A 17,064-nucleotide genomic window follows, 5' to 3' on the forward strand; every position below is an offset into this window, starting at 1 on the left:
TACACCTCTCCGAACAGTGTCTGGGAGGCTGTGGTGGCTGCGGCACGCAATGTTGATCGTAAACAGATCAAGCAACTGACAGAATCTATGGATGGAAGGCTTTTGAGTGTCAACGTAAAGAAAGGTGGCTATATTGGTCACTGATTTCTTTGTTTTGTTTTTGAATGTCAGAAATGTTCATTTCTAAATTTTGTGTTATATTGGTTTACCTGGTGAAAATAAACTAGTGCGATGGGTATATATTTGGATTTTATTAAGTTGCCTAATAATTCTGCACAGTAATAGTTACCTGCACAAACAGATATCCTCCTAAGATAGCCAAATCTAAAAAAAAAAAAAAAAAACACTCCACCTTCCAAAAATATTAAGCTTTGATATGAGTCTTTTGGGTTCATTGACAACATAGTTGTTGTTCAATAATAAAAAGGATCCTCTCAAATACAACTTGCCTAATAATTCTGCACGCAGTGTAGAAAAGTCTGAAACTTGGATTAGACTGCAAACTGGATATCATGGGGTGCGAGTATGGTTGCCATCGCTGTGGCGAGAACACCTACAATGGAGAAGCTACGTCACCATTATGGTCTCTACAGAAAAGGTCCCGTTCACGCTTAATATTTTTCCCTTCTGTCTGAGGTACACAAAGTGTTCCCAAAATATACCCCGAGAAGGCTTTAGGGTATGTGCACACGTTGCGGATTCGTGTGCGGATCCTCAGCGGATTTGGCCTTGCGGATCCGCAGCAGTTTTCCAAAGGATGTACAGTACCAAGTTATCCTATGGAAAACAAAAACCGCTGTGCACATGCTGCGGAAAAATTTGCACGGAAACGCAGCGGTTTATTTTCCGCAGCATGTCAGTTCTTTGTGTGGATTCCGCAGCGTTTTTACACCCATTCCATTCTAGGAATCCGCAGATGTAAAAAACACAGGGCAAATCCGCACTAAATCCATAGGTAAAACGCAGGCATTTTGACCTCCGGATTCCGCACAAAAAAAAAATCTGCAGACGAATCCGCAACGTGTGCACATACCCTTAATGCATCACCCATGACATTACCAAGGTGCAGATCAGAGTCTGAATAGCGCTATAGTCATCTGGCAGCAAGTCTAAATTCACACGTCTGTGTGACACGTGTTCCGTGTCTCAGACTGGTGAGACTCAGAAGGCCCTATTCTCGCCCGTTTTGCGGATCAGACGCGGCCAAGTCTATGGGGAAAAGTGTGGAACGGATGAGGCTATGAAGTACAACGTACGGTGTGTCTTCTGTGCGTCAAAGTCTGACCAGTTTTTAATTGATATATTGTTAGGAGACAATGGATAAAAATAATCACCTGCTGCAGGGTAAAAAAAAAAAAAAAAAAAAAAATCCAAGAAAGGGGACACCTGAGGGGAAAAAAAAAAAAAAAAAAAAAAAGTCGGTCCATTTCTATCAGATGTTAATACACAGATGTGTGAATGCAGCCTTACTTATCAGCTTAATACTCTCCCCGTGCTAAGGGGGAACAGGTTATAAGTACGCCTTTTCATGAAAGTGATTAAGAGATTGTAGCCACACTTCATATTACACATGGGTGCAAGTTGCGCTGGCTTCAGAGTTAAAGGCGTATTCACATCTCCAAGATCCAATATGTAGTATATGTGATAATATTAGCAAATACCTCCAATTAGAAATGTAGTGTAGTTCTTCTGATTTGCCATCTTTCCTCATGTGCAGGCATTGCAGGACCTTAGGTATTCATGGTTACGGCCACTAGCAACTAGCTGTCACTTCATCAGTGGACGCAACCATGGATACCCAAGGTCCTGCAATGCCTGCGCATGAGGAAAGAGACATAGCTAATCAGGAGAACTATACTACAATTCTAATTGGCGGTATTTGCTAATATTATTACACCTACTACATATTGGCATAGGATCGTGGAGATGGGAACACCCCTTTAAGTAGTGAAATCAAAAGATATAAGCTGTCATAATGGACGTCAGATGCAAAAGAAACTTCTAAAGTTGATCATGCACATTACAGACTTGTCTCACGTTTGGCCAAGCCGTCCCTCCTGAAGTCCCATTAAAAGGATTTTCCATTACAAGGATACTGACCACCTATCCACAGGACAGGTCATCAATATCAGATCAGTGGTTGGCCAACATCCGGCACCCTCACCAACTTCAGCAGTGGCTCGGCGTAAATGTATAGGAGTTGATGTGCAGCACATGGGAGCAGCCACTAAACAGTGTGACAGCCGTGCTGTTCTGCTCAGGACATGGTTTACATCCAGCCATAAGTGGGAACTGAAGTCAGCTAAAATCAGCTAAGGAGCAGATTGTCGCACAACCACAGATCTGATATTTTATGACGCAATACTATAGTAAAAAGCCCTTTCACATGCACTTCCTACTCTGTCAGCTGTGCAAGTGTTTTATATGGAGAGATGGGTACAATATGTTGCCAGTCACCTCTTAAGGAACAAAACACATTATTCATGTAGAAACCCAAGTGCCCAATCCTTCTCTTCCTTAACATTATTGGCGACTATTCTACACGGTAGATATCAGCCATTCTGCCTCAAACTCAAAATTTTCAGTCAACATTAAATTTAAATTTGCATGGTCAGCCTAATCAGAGTTCTCAGAACCAGAAAAATTTCAGAGTTAAGCTGATTTTCATCAGTCCTCGAGTCGTCTTTCGTTAGCCCCGGTACCCACAGAGAGAGAGGACAGCTCCCGATTGCAGACTTGCGGCTGATCTTTAGCTTCACTTAGGAGCAGCCATAAGAGGAGATTCGCACCTGTCGGAGACCGATCTTCTTGCTGTCCCACATCTGCTTGAAGTTCCAAAAGAAAGGCTGGTCACACTTCTGACAAGAGTCACTGTCCAACCATTCCGGAGTCTGGAGAAGAGACAAAGCAGGATGGACCGTTTCAGATAACAGAGGTCTACAATGGAGGTGCGGCTTACGCATCTGTGGACTGGGAAATTCAATTTAGTAAGAGGTTAGTAAGTTTCATGGGGATTCCACAGTTTCTTGTAATCTCTTACTTTTATGCACATGTGTCTTACACGGACAGTTTTACCAATGTCACCAAATCGCCAGTAAAAGCAGAAGCTGGCTACTTCCTGCCCGGTCACTGAGGTCACAGGGGAGACACATTTCACATTACACTTCTGTGATGTGTATTTGTCCTGCAATTGTAGCTTTCATTCACCCCAGAATGGAGAAGGCTACAGCACACTAGTGTCCAGTGCACATAAGGATTCAGGAGCACCATCAACGTGGAAACTTTGCAGGACATAATCAATAAAAGGTGGCAAACTATGCTTTTTCATCATAACGCCGGAAAAAAAAAGTGGAATAGAGAGCGATAAAAAAGTTGAATGTACAAAAAAAATGGTATCACCGAAAACGTCATCTTGTCCTGCAAAAAACAAGCCGTCATACAGCTCCATCAGTGGAAAAATTAAAAAGTTATAGCTGTCAGAATATAGTGATGTAAAAATTATTATTTTTTCTGTAAACATTTCTATTGTGTAAAAGCGCCAAACCATAAAAAAAAAATTACATAAATGTGGTATCGTTGTAATCATAATGACCCGAAGAATAAAGCTGCCTAGCAATTTTACCACAGGCAAAACAGCTTGAAAAACACAAAAAAAAATTTCCTGAATTTCTCGATCATCTTCAGTCTGCTTCCCAAAAATTGGAATAGAACGCAATAAAAAATATGCCTAAAAATAAAACGTCAGCTCGTCCCGCAAAAAAACAAGTGGTAAAAATATAATTATTCGTTCTTCAACGCCCAATGGTATAAAGTTCTGTGAGGCACATGTAGTGGCAACATGCTCACTGCATCCTTAGATGAATTCATTGAGAGATGTAGTTTGTAAAATGAGGTCACTTATGGGTTCTGCTGTTCTGGCTCCTCAGGGGCTCTGCCAAGGTGACATGGCAGCATCAAACCATTCCAGCAAAATCTGAACACACTCAGGAGAAAATGCATAAAAAATTCTATGGTGCCATTTCTCCTGTTATCTTTGTGAAAATGGGGATAAAAACATTTTTGTGAGAAAAATTTGATGTTTTTATTTTCATGGCTCTACATTATAAACTTTGGTGAAGCACCTGGAAGTTCAAGGTGCTCACCACACAACTAGATAAGTTCCTTGGGGGGGGGGGGGGGTCTAGTTTCTAAAATGGGGACACTTGTGGGAGGGTTTCCACTGTTTAGGCACATCAGCGGCTCTCCAAATGCAACATGGCGTTCGCTCTCAATTCCAGCCATTTTTGCATTGAACGTCTCAAACTGTGCTTCTTCGCTTACGAGCCCTGCTGTGCACCCGAAAAGTAGTTTTCCCCCACATATGGAGTGTCAGCTTACTCGGGAGAATTTTCTCCTGTGATACACAAAAATTTGGAGCAAAAGTAACATTTTTGTGGTTCAATTTTTCCTTCCACACTGCATTAATTCCTGTGAGGCACCTGAAGGGTTAATAAACTTCTTGAATGTAGTTCTGAGGAGTGCAGTTTTTCCAGAATTGTGTCAGTTTTGGGTATTTTCAGTCTTAAAGCCCCCCAGTGTCATTTCAAATGTGTGGGTGGTCCCCCCCACCCCCCAAAAAAAGGGTCGTTTTGTAAATTTTGATGGAGAAATGAGAAATTGCTGATTAACCCTTATAAACTTCTAAAAAAAAAAAAAAAAAAGTATGTTTCATCCTAATGTAAATTAGACATGTGGGAAATGCCATTAACTAATTGTGTATGACAAACTCTTTGGTTGAGGGGCATATGAATTAAAACTGTGTAAATTATGACATTTTCTACATTTTTAGACAAATTTCCGATATTTTCACAAATAAACGCAAGTCATATCGAACAAACTTTACCACTATCATGAAGTACAATATGAGGTAATAACTCTGGAACACTTCAACAAATCCCACTGATTCTGAGACTGTTTTCTCGTGACAAAGGTCAAAATTTAAAAAAAGAAGTCAGGTCATTAGCCTACAAAAGTAGCTCAGTCCTTAAGGAGTGAATATTGTGATCTGCTGTTGGTATACAAGGCTGCATTTTATCTATTCTAAAAGCATCATCAGCCATAGCAAACCACTACTCATACACAGATAAATTAGTTGACATTAAGGCGCTTGCATCCCACGGAGCAGCAGACCGCCATGCCCACATCCGGCACCTACAGAGTGCATGCGTTTGCTATGACCCATAGGAGATACCTTCGAAATTGTTCTCTCGATGGACCCAGCCAGTGGACATTCCTCTCAGGCAGTGTGTAAATGCCGCTGTACAATTTCATTTTCTAAAGATCATCTTTGGTGAACTAATGATCCTTCTCTAACCGATCAATGGATATCCTAAGAATTATGTATCCAAGAGGCCAGATCCTAGTAACCATGCTTGGACTGGGAATCCTCCGGTGGGCCACCACCCTCTTATGAGCAATACTTAGCACTATATAGATGAATCGCTATGTACAGACGAAGGCAGCATCTTATGTAGTAGTTGAAGAGGGGGGCCCTGGAGTTGGTTAGTGGTGGGCCTCTGGCACCCCAGTCCGACAGACACGGCTAGCAAGCATTGGTTAGAAACAAAAAGGTTCAAAGAGGACCCGTTGCATTGATCATGATCTTATAGGAGCATGGATGATAAGAGACCAGGAGGAACTGAATTGATAAATATTTTGTTCAGTGACATCTCTGGCTATTCTGTGCTTAGGAGTCCAGTGGGCGGTCCTAATCAGAAACTGATAGCCATCAGTTACATAGGAAGGGACACTAATGACTAGAACCACCCACTTGGCTTCTAAGCCAAGAATTAGGAGGGTTTTCAATTGATAAAAGTACAAGTACCGATTTTGCTCCTACAGACGTACGTCGCATTCTATCCGCCTCCTCTTGCGCTATAACATGCTGCCCTTGGATCGCAGTGTCCCAAGCTGACAGGTTCATGTTACCACTTTACTTGTATCTAATGGACACAATACACGAGATATTTAGAAGGTTACTCAACACAGTCATCATCACCCGACCTTTACTCTGTTACAACATAGCACGTGCCTAAACCAGAAGAACAGCCCTCACGACATCTTTACACTAGTTTTTATTTCCATGCATTGGGAACATTGCACACTATTTTCTAATTCAAAAGACTTTTCCAAACACAGAGATACCAAATGTGTTTTTTTTTTTTTAATAATTTTTAAACGGGACAAAAGGGGGTGATCTGAACGTTTTTGTTTTTTTTAAATATTTTTTAAAACCTTTTTTTCTTTATTTTTTGCTGTATTTAACAGTCCCTTTTGAGGACTTGAAGCTGCGATCATCTGATCGCTTGTGCTATACATAGCAGTGCATCAGAACTGCTACATATAGCTAAAATCCCTAGTTGGCTTTCACAGGAGGATCATAATGACAGGCACAGGGGGTCATCAGCAGACGCCTGGCTGCCAAGACAACCCATCGGCACCCCGTAATCATGTCACTGGTGCGCCGATGGGAGCATGGGACAATGTGCCCCCCTGCAGGCACATGTTAAACTCTGATGTTAGAGACCGTCTCACACTTAGTAAAAGATGATATGCTCAATGGCCGACAAGTCCAGAGACGCTGCAGGCCATGGTAGAACGTGCCGACCATACAGGTTGCTCAAGGTAGCAAGAGTAATACGCAACCTGGAATAGTCGTGTTGAAAGATAGCTCCTGAGACTCTTTCACGTTCTCTCATGAAGGCCTCTCATTTGCGTTGCCCATATGGTTTCTAGCTCAATCTCTTGCATCCAAGACAAAAGCAGGACTCATCACTGAGGCAGACGGACCTCGATGGCCATGATGTCCTTTGAGAGCGGTCAGGTGAGGTCAATGGAAGATCTGTAGTCGGACTTCTGTCTCGTAGCCCAATGTCATACAAACGCCTTCTGATGGGTTGTGTATGCAAATCGATCCTATTCCCACAATTATGGGGTGGCATAATATACATTAGCTGAACCCCTCTACTCTTCATTTCGGGTACACCAACAGCTCGATGTAGTGTTGATTTGGTGGTAGGGCCAGGGGTACAGCTATTTCTCCTATGTTTCAGCAGCCATTTTTTAACACGACAATACCATGCAGCACGCTGCTTTTAACATTGTGAATGGAATAAACAAGCTACCATGGCCTGCAGCGACTTCAGACTTGTCTTTCGGCAATCACACCTAAGAAGTCATTAGTCTGCAAAAGCAAAGGGAGCTGCCAGCATCGGATTTTGATGATTTACAAGCCCAAGTGGATTTAACGTGGCAGAACATTCCTCACACAACCATTAATAACCTCATTGCTAGCAGCCAAGGTGTGTGGGTGCGTGTATTTCTGCACGTGGAACTTCATCCTCCATACTGACTAAATTGAGACTTTTGTAAATAGTTTTCATTTTCCCATCATTTGAAGATCATTATCATATCTATCCATCCCGTGATTTTCAAAATTCCACAATGTTTCTTTGTTAAGGTTACAAGAAACAAAACATGTAATCTATAAAACCAACCTCCTGTCTCTCAACATCCATGTTCCAGACTACAATCCCCCCATCAGCACTGCAGGAAATGAGCTGCCGGGAATGGTGTGCGTAGGCGATGGACTGGATCTTGTCACTGCAAGACAAATAAAATTTACAGGAATAACAATGACATATTGCAGGACAAAAAGGCGCTAATATTTATATAATCACCCACTATTACAGAACTAATCACTAGATCTAAGGATTCAGTGGATCCAGTGCAGCGAGCCCAGGAAAGCTCACTTGCGGAGGCAGCACAAGGGGGATTTAAACTTGATTTTCCAAGTTATTTGGGCAGCACAACCAACACTCTGCTCAAAAAATATATATATATTTAACAGAATACTTAAAGTACACATCACATCTTGATTATAGACATTCTAACTGAAAATCTTTATGGATAAAAACCCAATTAATTAACCAACTGATGGCTGAACATAAGTGCGGCTCCAGCGGAAAAGCGAGCGGTTGTGTTAAATGAAGAATTCTCCCAGAATATATATATATTAAAAAAAAAAAAAAAAAAAAAAAAAGTGTCTAAACACTAAGGTATGAAATCATTCCTCGGCAGAGATTTGTTTCCAGAGGCGGCTGTAATGTCTCACGACCGGTTTCTAAGCGACGGCCATCAGATGGCCTCCCCGGGTGCAACCGAGATCCTCCATGGGATTGTGAAAAAAAACAAAAACCTCACTCATCGTTGGATGCAGAACGAATACACATCACAGAGGAAGAAAAACAGCAGCAACCGTTGTCATGGGCCCGACGGTAAATCGTGATTGTTACATATATAGAGAGTAGATTGTAAGATCTGAGTGACAGCAGTGAAAAAAAATATTTTAAAAAAATATGTAGAAAGTGGAAAATATAAAAGATAGTCACTCCTATAGATTCCCAGGATACATGTGCTGCAGACACTGCTGCTGCGCTGCCCCCTTTCATACATTGCACGCTTAGTTTCTTGCATAGGAGTCTGACTATAGGGGTTATAAGAGGGGAGAGACATTTAACGCCTATCCACAACAGGGGATAAACAGTTAATCCCTAAGGACCCCTACAGATCACAAGGATTTCAGGATGTAATTTGAAGCAGCGGCACAGTCACACACAGTTTCTACCATGCCTGCTCCTATAAGGGTAGCAGAGTACACTTTCCATCAGTGCTACAGACATGAACGGAGCAGCAGGACGACTCCATTCAATCCCAACTTGGGCGAGGAAAAACGGGGAGCTGGACCCTCTTGTTCCCCTGATCGGTGAGGTTCCAGGCTGCCAAACATTCATAACCGATGCAAATGTCTTGTGAAAAAAGATGGAAGATACACAAAAAACGTTTCACATATTCACAAATACTAACCTAAAAAAAAAAAAAAATAATAATTTACATGCAGGCTTAAAGGGAACCCATCATCAGAAAATTTCCTATTGTCAGTTTAAAAAAAAAACAAAACGGCTCGATCTGTATTTAAAATATACTGCTGTTTTCACACTGGACATTGAAGCTTTTTTAGACTTCAACATTCTCTTGCTTCAGGAAATACTACATGCACATTAGCTGCGGAGATAATCTTATAAATGTGCCCCTGCTGTGTACTGTGTAATGGCCGTGTCTGACCGTACAGGGACAATGTCTGATCATACCACAGCTCCTGGGCAGGGGAGGAAGCAAAAGAGAGGAGACAGACAGGGACGGCACTTGATAACATAATTCTTTAAAAGGTAAAATATTTTTAAAACCAGGCATGGAAAGGTTTTCTCACAAAAGGAATCAGTTGTGATCACCGTGCTGTCCTGTCTGTATACTCTTTTGCATTCTCTCCTGCCCAGGAGCTGTGGTATGATCAGACAGACAGTGTTCCCGCACGGTCAGAAAAGGCCATTACACATCACATACAGGAGCTTCTCACAAAATTAGAATATCATCAAAAAGTTAAATTTATTTCATTCTTCAATACAAAAAGTGAAACTCATTATATAGCGTCATTACAAACAGAGTGATCTATTTCAAGTGTTTATTTCTGTTAGTGTTGATGATTATGGCTTACAGCCAATGAAAACCCAAAAGTCATTATTTCAGTAAATTAGAATATTTTATAACACCAGCTTGAAAAATGATTTTAAAATCCAAAATGTTGGCCTACTGAAATGTAATGTTCAGTAAATGCACTCAGTACTTGGTCAGGGCTCCTTTGACAACAATTACTGCATCAATGCGGCGTGGCATGGAGGCAATCAGCCTGTGGCATTGCTGAGGTGTTATGGAAGCCCAGGTTGCTTTGATAGCAGCCTTCAGCTCGTCTGCATTGTGGGGTCTGGTGTCTCTCATCTTCCTCTTGACAATACCCCATAGATTCTCTATGGGGTTAAGGTCAGGCGAGTTTGCTGGCCAATCAAGAGCAGTGATACTGTTGTTTGCAAACCAGGTATTGGTACTTTTGGCAGTGTGGACAGGAGCCAAGTCCTGCTGGAGAATGAAATTTCCATCTCCAAAAAGAAAAGCTTGTCGGCAGAGGTAAGCAGGAAGTGCTCTAAAATTTGCTGGTATACGACTGCGCTGACTTTGGTCTCAATAAAATACAGTGGACCTACACCAGCAGATGACATGGCTCCCCAAACCATCACTGATTGTGGAAACTTCACATTAGACCTCAAGTAGCTTGGATTGTGGCCTCTCCACTCTTCCTCCAGACTCTGGGACCTTGATTTCCAAATGAAATGCAAAATTTACTTTCATCTGAAAACAACACATTGGACCACTGAGCAACAGTCCCAGTTCTTTTTCTCCTTAGCCTAGGTAAGACGTTGGCGTTGTCTATTGGTCATGAGTGGCTCGTCACAAGGAATGCGACACTTGTAGCCCATGTCCTGGATACGTCTGTGTATGGTGGCTCTTGGAGCAATGACTCCAGCAGCAGTTCCTTGTGAATCTCCCAAAAATATTTGAATGACCTTTATAATCTTTTCATGGCTGTGGTTATCCCAGTTGCTTGTGCACCTTTTTCTACCACACATTTTCCTTCAAATTAACTTTCTATTAATATGCTTGGATACAGCACTCTGGGAACAGCCAGCTTCTTTAGCAATGACCTTCTCTGGCTTACCCTCCTTGTGGAGTGTGTCAATGACTGCCTTCTGGACATCTGTCAAGTCAGCAGTCTTCCCCATGATTGTGAAGCCTACTGAAACAAACCAAGGGACATTTGTAAAAACGCTTAGGAAGCCTTTGCAGGTGTTTTTTATTATTCCAATTTACTGAGATTACTTTTGGGTTTTCATTGGCTGTAAGCCATAATCATCAACACTAACAGAAATAAACATGTTAAATAGATCACTCTGCGTGTAATGACTCTATAATATATGAGTTTCACTTTTTGTATTGAAGAACTGAAATAAATTAACTTTTTGATGATATTCTAGTTTTGTGAGAAGCACCTGTATCAGGGGCACATTTATAAGACTATAATCAGCACTATATATTTTTTTAAAACACATCTAATTGTGAAAATTATTCCCCCCCCCCCTCCCAAGATCTATTGATTAAAATCAACTTTAAAATGAACTTTGTTGGTGGGAAAACCCCTTTGAGGGTGTGTGCACACGCTGCAGATTCTGCTGCGCTTCCGCAGCGTATTTGGCCGCTGCAGAACCGCAGCATTCAAGTCAATGAAAAAAAAAAAACAAAAAAAACCCGCAGTGCGGATTTTTCCGCGCGGATTTGCTGCGGTTTTGAAACCGCAGAAAAAAAAATTGACATGTCAATCCTTTCTGCGGATTCCGCTGCGGTTTGCCATCTCCATTGTGGAGATGAAAAACCGCAGGGCAAAACCGCAGAGCAATCCGCAGGTCTTTTGACCTGCAGTTTCACCTGCGGATTTTACAAAATCCGCGCGGATGAATCCGCACCCCAATCCGCAGCGTGTGCACATACCCTAAATATTTACAAGATTGGCAGTCATTTAAAAGCCGGTCCTCACAGGCAGACCACGCTAAATGTTACACACTGAGTGGTCTGTAACATCTCAGTGCGCATAGGCTGCCATTCTCTGTAGTGCGTTGCAGAGAACGATAATTTTTAAGCAAGCTCAAAAATTATTTCACCCAACAAGTGTTTTACTTCTTGGCTGCTCGTTTACATTGCAAGATTATCGCGAGTTTAACATTGCTAGGAACGTGTAGTGTAGATGCATCCAAAGCCGCCTAAACAGGGCAGCATGAAGCGATATTCCAGTCATTAAAGGGAACCTGTTGTGCTGAGTAACCTACAGACAGTGTCAGATCAGCGCTGTTTTACTGATTAAAATGATACCTTGGTTGATGAAATCCGTCCTGTGGTTGTGGTTTAATCTTTATTTTCAGCTAATCACAGTACATACGTGATTATGCAGCAACAAAGGTGTCTGCCTGTAGGTTTTTTTTTCCCATATGTATATAAAATTTTCATTATGTAAACTAGGGGGCAGGAAAGTGACCTGTCAGCAGTCTTTATTATGAATGCCTAAGCAGAGCACCACATGAAGACCTCCCACAGGCTGCCCCCCCCCCCCCGTGCACGAGCATATCATTAACTGAAGATAAAAATTAAAACAACCACAAGACAGATATCACCCAGGTATCATTTTAATCAGTATAACGGTGCCGACCTGACACTGTCTGTGGGTTACTGTGCACAATTCTGCTGACAGATTCCCTTTAAAATCAGACAAGCTAGCCAACAAAGTCTGCAACACAAATTTTTAGAGAGCTTAAAAGAATCTGTAACTTCAGGAAAATATAATTTTTTTGATAGAATGTGAGTAAATGTGCCCTACTGTGTGGTGAACGGTTTCTTACTGATGTCCTTGAAGTTCTAGTGCGGTTCCTTTTCGGCCCCCGATGTCCCATATAATAACGGAATGGTCAGAACTGCCCGAAAATAAATGTCTCTGTACCGGGTCCCAACACAAGGACGTCACACCAGCTGGGAAAGAAGAGCAGGATAATAATGAAGTTGTAGGTTTACAGCTTATTACGACACATTGTAAGTCACTGGACACTGCTAGGAGCTTGAACAAGTTCTGCTCCAGAAGCAATAATGAAGAGCACTTCAGAGAATGGACGGATGGATCAGAGGAGAGCATGGTCTAAGGAATATCAATGAAATGAAGAGCAGGGCTGCCAGCCTCCATGAGCACTTTTGTCAAATCATTAACAAATTTATAAAACAGACATACAATAGGCGTAGATAGAAACATGATGTAGAATAAGAGGACTGTGTGTAATATATATAATCATCTATATATCTCTCTCAACATCAAGATGTTGGACGGAAAAGTCGTGGAAATACGGAAATAAACAGAGTGGATAGATGGGTTAGCGATATGCTACTGATGAAAAATGGAAACAATTTTCAAATCTTCTCAAATATTGAGTATGAGCACCACATGCAGAAATTACTGCGCTTAACCTCACTGATAGGAGGTATTATTGGTTGCACTTGGGCAATTCATCAAGATCCACTGCAAGCAGCTCCCTGTACAATGGCAGACCAATGATGTTACAGATGTGCTAAATGACAGACAAGACCTGAGACGTTGCAGGCCATGGTAGCAGATTTAGGCCCCAAAGGCTGCTCACAGTAGCTCGTGCAATATGTGGCCTCAAGTTTTGTTGAAAAACAGTTTCCGGGACACTTTCATGCCAATTTGTGAAGGCCTCTTCAAAGGCATGTCCACATTATCACCAGACCAATCTCTAGCCTTTAGGAGAGAACCTTATAACAGTCCTACTACGGGGATCATGGTGTGGTGTTACATGCCTTTGGTTATGGAAATAGTGTTAAGGTACTTTCTCCAAAGTGTCCCAGGAGCCGTTTTTCCAATACGAGCATGTTACTCGTGTTACTGTGAGCAGACTGTGGCCTAAAACATGCTTCCATGGCCTACAGCGACTCCAGACTTGTCTGGCATCGAGCGAATCCGAGACGTTATTGGTCAACAATTGCACAAGGCACTGTCAGCAGCGGTTCTTGATGACTTTCATGCTCAAATGTATTCAGCGTGGCAGAACATTCCTCAGACAACCATTAATAACCTCACTGAGAGCAGTTAGGTGATGAGCGAGTATACTCGTTGCTCAGGTTTTCCGGAGCATGTTCGGGTGATCTCCAAGTATTTTGGCGTTTGGTTTCTGTTGCCGTACCTGCATGATTTGTGGCTGCTGGAAAGCATTAATACATGTGGGGGTTGCCTGTTTGTTAGGAAATCCCCACATGTATTCAGACTGTCAAGTAGCCGCAAATCATGCAGCTGCGGCGACAAAGTACATCTCCGAGCACATCCAAATACTCTGATCACGCGAGCATGCTTTGGAAAACCCGAGCAACGAGTATACTCGCTCATCACTAATAGCAGTCAAAGCACGCAAGTGCAGGGATTTCTGCGCATGGTGCTCATACTCAACCCGGAATTGAGATGTTTTGAAAATGTTGCTTCTATTTTTTCAACAGTTGACTACCACCAACACGTTTATCCATCCTGTGACTTCCATAATTCCATGGGTTTTCCTTCCAACATTTCAATGTTCAGTATAGGTGTATGAACACACATGGTCCTACCTATCGCGACACACCAAGTCCTGTAGTGATGTTTTATCAGCAGAATTTAAGTAGCCAAGTATGTGTAAGTTGGGGTCTCTGATGTTGCATCATGCCATTAGCAGGTTCTTGCTATGTAATCCAAGAACAGTTTCCCTTTAAATAGGTAAACTGTAAAGTTGCTTGTTTTAACAAGCACTTTGATCCAATTAATAAGAGACAACCACTGTAAAGCCGAGACTCAGATTATAAACCACAATCTGTCATAGGAGTCAGAACACATCACAGTAATATGCCTTCCATTTTTTTTTTTTTTTTTTGAGTGGGCGGTTCCACTTTAACAGTATTTTTCCAGTTCTACTGTATATTTGCTGGAACTTCCCTCACTTCCAAGCATGCACTGTTCCAGCTATTTCCAATGTATTCTTGCACCATAGAAAGTCTGTCCCTCTAAGTACGGTATGAACTTTTAACAAAAAAGAAAGCAGTAGCAAAGACAAATAGCCCCAATTTTAATATCAGAGTCTCCTCTGCTGGGGATGGATTATACTTGACAACAGGCAGGAACGTTAAATTTATACACTGTGTTCCAAATTATGCAAAAAGTATTTCCTCATATTTTCTCTAAATTACCTATATGAATTGCAGTCATTGTTATTTTCCAGTCATCTACTATTCTAGTATAATTGCAATGTTTTTGAACAAAATGCCTATGAAAACAGTATATTTTTAAAAATAAGAAACACTCAAAATGTTCCAAATTATTATGCACAGCAGTTTTCTCGTCCATTGAATTTGTCAGTTTTTGGATGGTTTGTGCTTCAATTGTTTTGCATGTGGACAGAATACCCTCCCAGAGCTGTTGCTTAGATGTGAACTGCCTCCCGCCATCAGAGACACTCCTTTTGATGATGCTCCAGAGGTTCTCAATGGGGTTGAGGTCAGGGGAAGATGGTGGCCACACCATAAGTTTGTCCTCCCATAGCAGCCAGAGATGCAGATGTGTTATTTGCAGCATGAGACGGTGCATTATCATGCATGAAAATGATCTTGCTGCGGAAAGCACGGTTCTTCCTCTTGAACCATGGCAGGAAGTGCCGTTTTAGAAACTCCACATAGATTATGGAGTTCATCTTTACCCCTTCAGGGATCCTAAAGGGGCCGACAATCTCTCTCCCCATGATTCCAGCCCAAAACATTACTCCACCTCCTCCTTGTTGACGCCTTAGCCGTGTTTTCATGGGGTGTCCATCAACCAGCCATCCTCCACTCCATCCATCTGGGCCATCGAGCGTTGCACGGCACTCATTGGTGAACAGAACAGTTTGGAAGTCAGTCTTCATGTATCATTTGGCCCACTGGAGCGGTTTCTGCTTGTGTGCAGTGGATAGAGGTGGTCGACAGGATGGCTTACGCACAGCTGCAAACCTCTGAAGGACCCTGCATCTTGTTCGGGGGGTCGTTGGAGGCACCAGCAGCTTCAAAAACTTGTCTGCTGCTATGACAAGGCATTTTTGCAGCTGCTCTTTTATCCTGACGCAACTGCCTGTTGGAAAGAGTCCTCAATTTTTCCTTATCAGCACGCACACGTGTGTGCTGGGAATCAGCTACATACTTCTTGATTGTGCGATGATCACGATGAAGTGTCTTGGCAATGTTGATTGTAGTCATGCCTTGACCCAAATACTCCACAATTTGTTGCTTCTCAGCAGCCGACACATCCTTTTTCTTTCCCATTTTGGCAAAAAATGTAGGCTGCTTAATAATGTGGAACAGCCTTCCTAAGTAGTCTTGCCTTTATTTGGACACACCTGCCAAACTAATTTGCACAGGTATCTGCAATTGCTTTCAGTGATATAAAGAGCCCTGACACATCACCATCAATGAGTTTAAATGACAAACAAAAAAATTCTAACCTTATCACTCCTAAAATCTTTTTGCATAATAATTTGGAACACAGTTTATATAAATGTTAGTAATACAGTGGGGCTGTTATATAAAGGTCTATACAGAAAAGTACAGTGGTAATAGTGCATGTATCAATCAGGATGGAGGGAAACCTGCAGGGGAGGCTACGGTCTGGCCACCCAAGGATCTCAATATCTTGGACATGTGTTCAGCCTCTTAGACCTCAGTACATGGCAGGATCAGGAGGTGTATAGCCGGCACTGTTGCTGACAAGCGACAACACAGCTGCGCAGAATTAATAGCACAGTCTAGCTTCTCGTACAGTAAAAATCATAATACAAAAGGATAAGCCAGCTCAGTCACACTTGTCATGGAAAAAGCCCACAGCTAAAAAGACCGGGGGATTAAGGTAAAGTCTGTACTTGTAAATTGCTGTAATTAGAGGTTGATGCTAATTCCTAGATAAATAGTGCAGTCTAACCCATAGATGAATGCCATGTGGAAAAAAACAAAAAAAAAAAAACCAAAACAAAAACGTGCATACTAGAATTTATTGTAAGACAATACTGCCGAAATGGATAACAGGCATATTCCTACGTGCTGCCTATATATGATTCATTTATTAAATAAAGCTAAACTAATGACATAAGACAGCTATTCTCGCCGGAGGAAGAGTCCTATAGTAATGCTAATACTCTGCAATATGGTGCCACTATAGATGCAGACTTAAAGGGAATCTGTCACCCTTTTTTTGACTATTAGGTGCCGGCATTGACATCGGGCTTATCTACAGCATTCTGTAATGCTGTACATAAGCCCCTGATGTAACCTGAAAGATAAGAAAAACCTGTTAGATTATACTCACCGGGGGGGCGGTCCGGTCCGATGGGAGTTGCGGTCTGGTCCGACGCCTTCCATCTTCATATGATGCCGTCCTCTTCTTCCCTTCCTGTAGTGGCTCCGGCGCACTGCTCTGCAGACCTCTCCCGACGGAGCCACTGCAGGAAGGGAAGAAGGGAACGGCATCATATGAAGATG

General features: G+C 42.1%; 1 protein-coding gene across 1 annotated transcript in view; it reads right to left on the reverse strand.

Annotated features, from left to right (window-relative positions):
* The window catches only part of WDFY2 (WD repeat and FYVE domain containing 2), a 66,594-nt gene that overhangs the window by 11,299 nt on the left and 38,231 nt on the right, over window positions 1-17,064 (reverse strand). Inside the window, exons 7-9 of the mRNA XM_073583313.1 lie at window positions 12,378-12,504; window positions 7,536-7,641; window positions 2,790-2,891 (exon numbers count right to left, since the gene is read on the reverse strand). Coding sequence (XP_073439414.1) covers window positions 2,790-2,891; window positions 7,536-7,641; window positions 12,378-12,504 — 335 coding nt within the window. The remainder of the gene's footprint in view (window positions 1-2,789; window positions 2,892-7,535; window positions 7,642-12,377; window positions 12,505-17,064) is intronic.

This window comes from Dendrobates tinctorius, unplaced genomic scaffold, assembly GCF_039654945.1.
Source record: "Dendrobates tinctorius isolate UK_male_01 unplaced genomic scaffold, ASM3965494v1 ptg000075l, whole genome shotgun sequence".
Classification (NCBI taxonomy): Eukaryota; Metazoa; Chordata; class Amphibia; order Anura; family Dendrobatidae; genus Dendrobates; species Dendrobates tinctorius.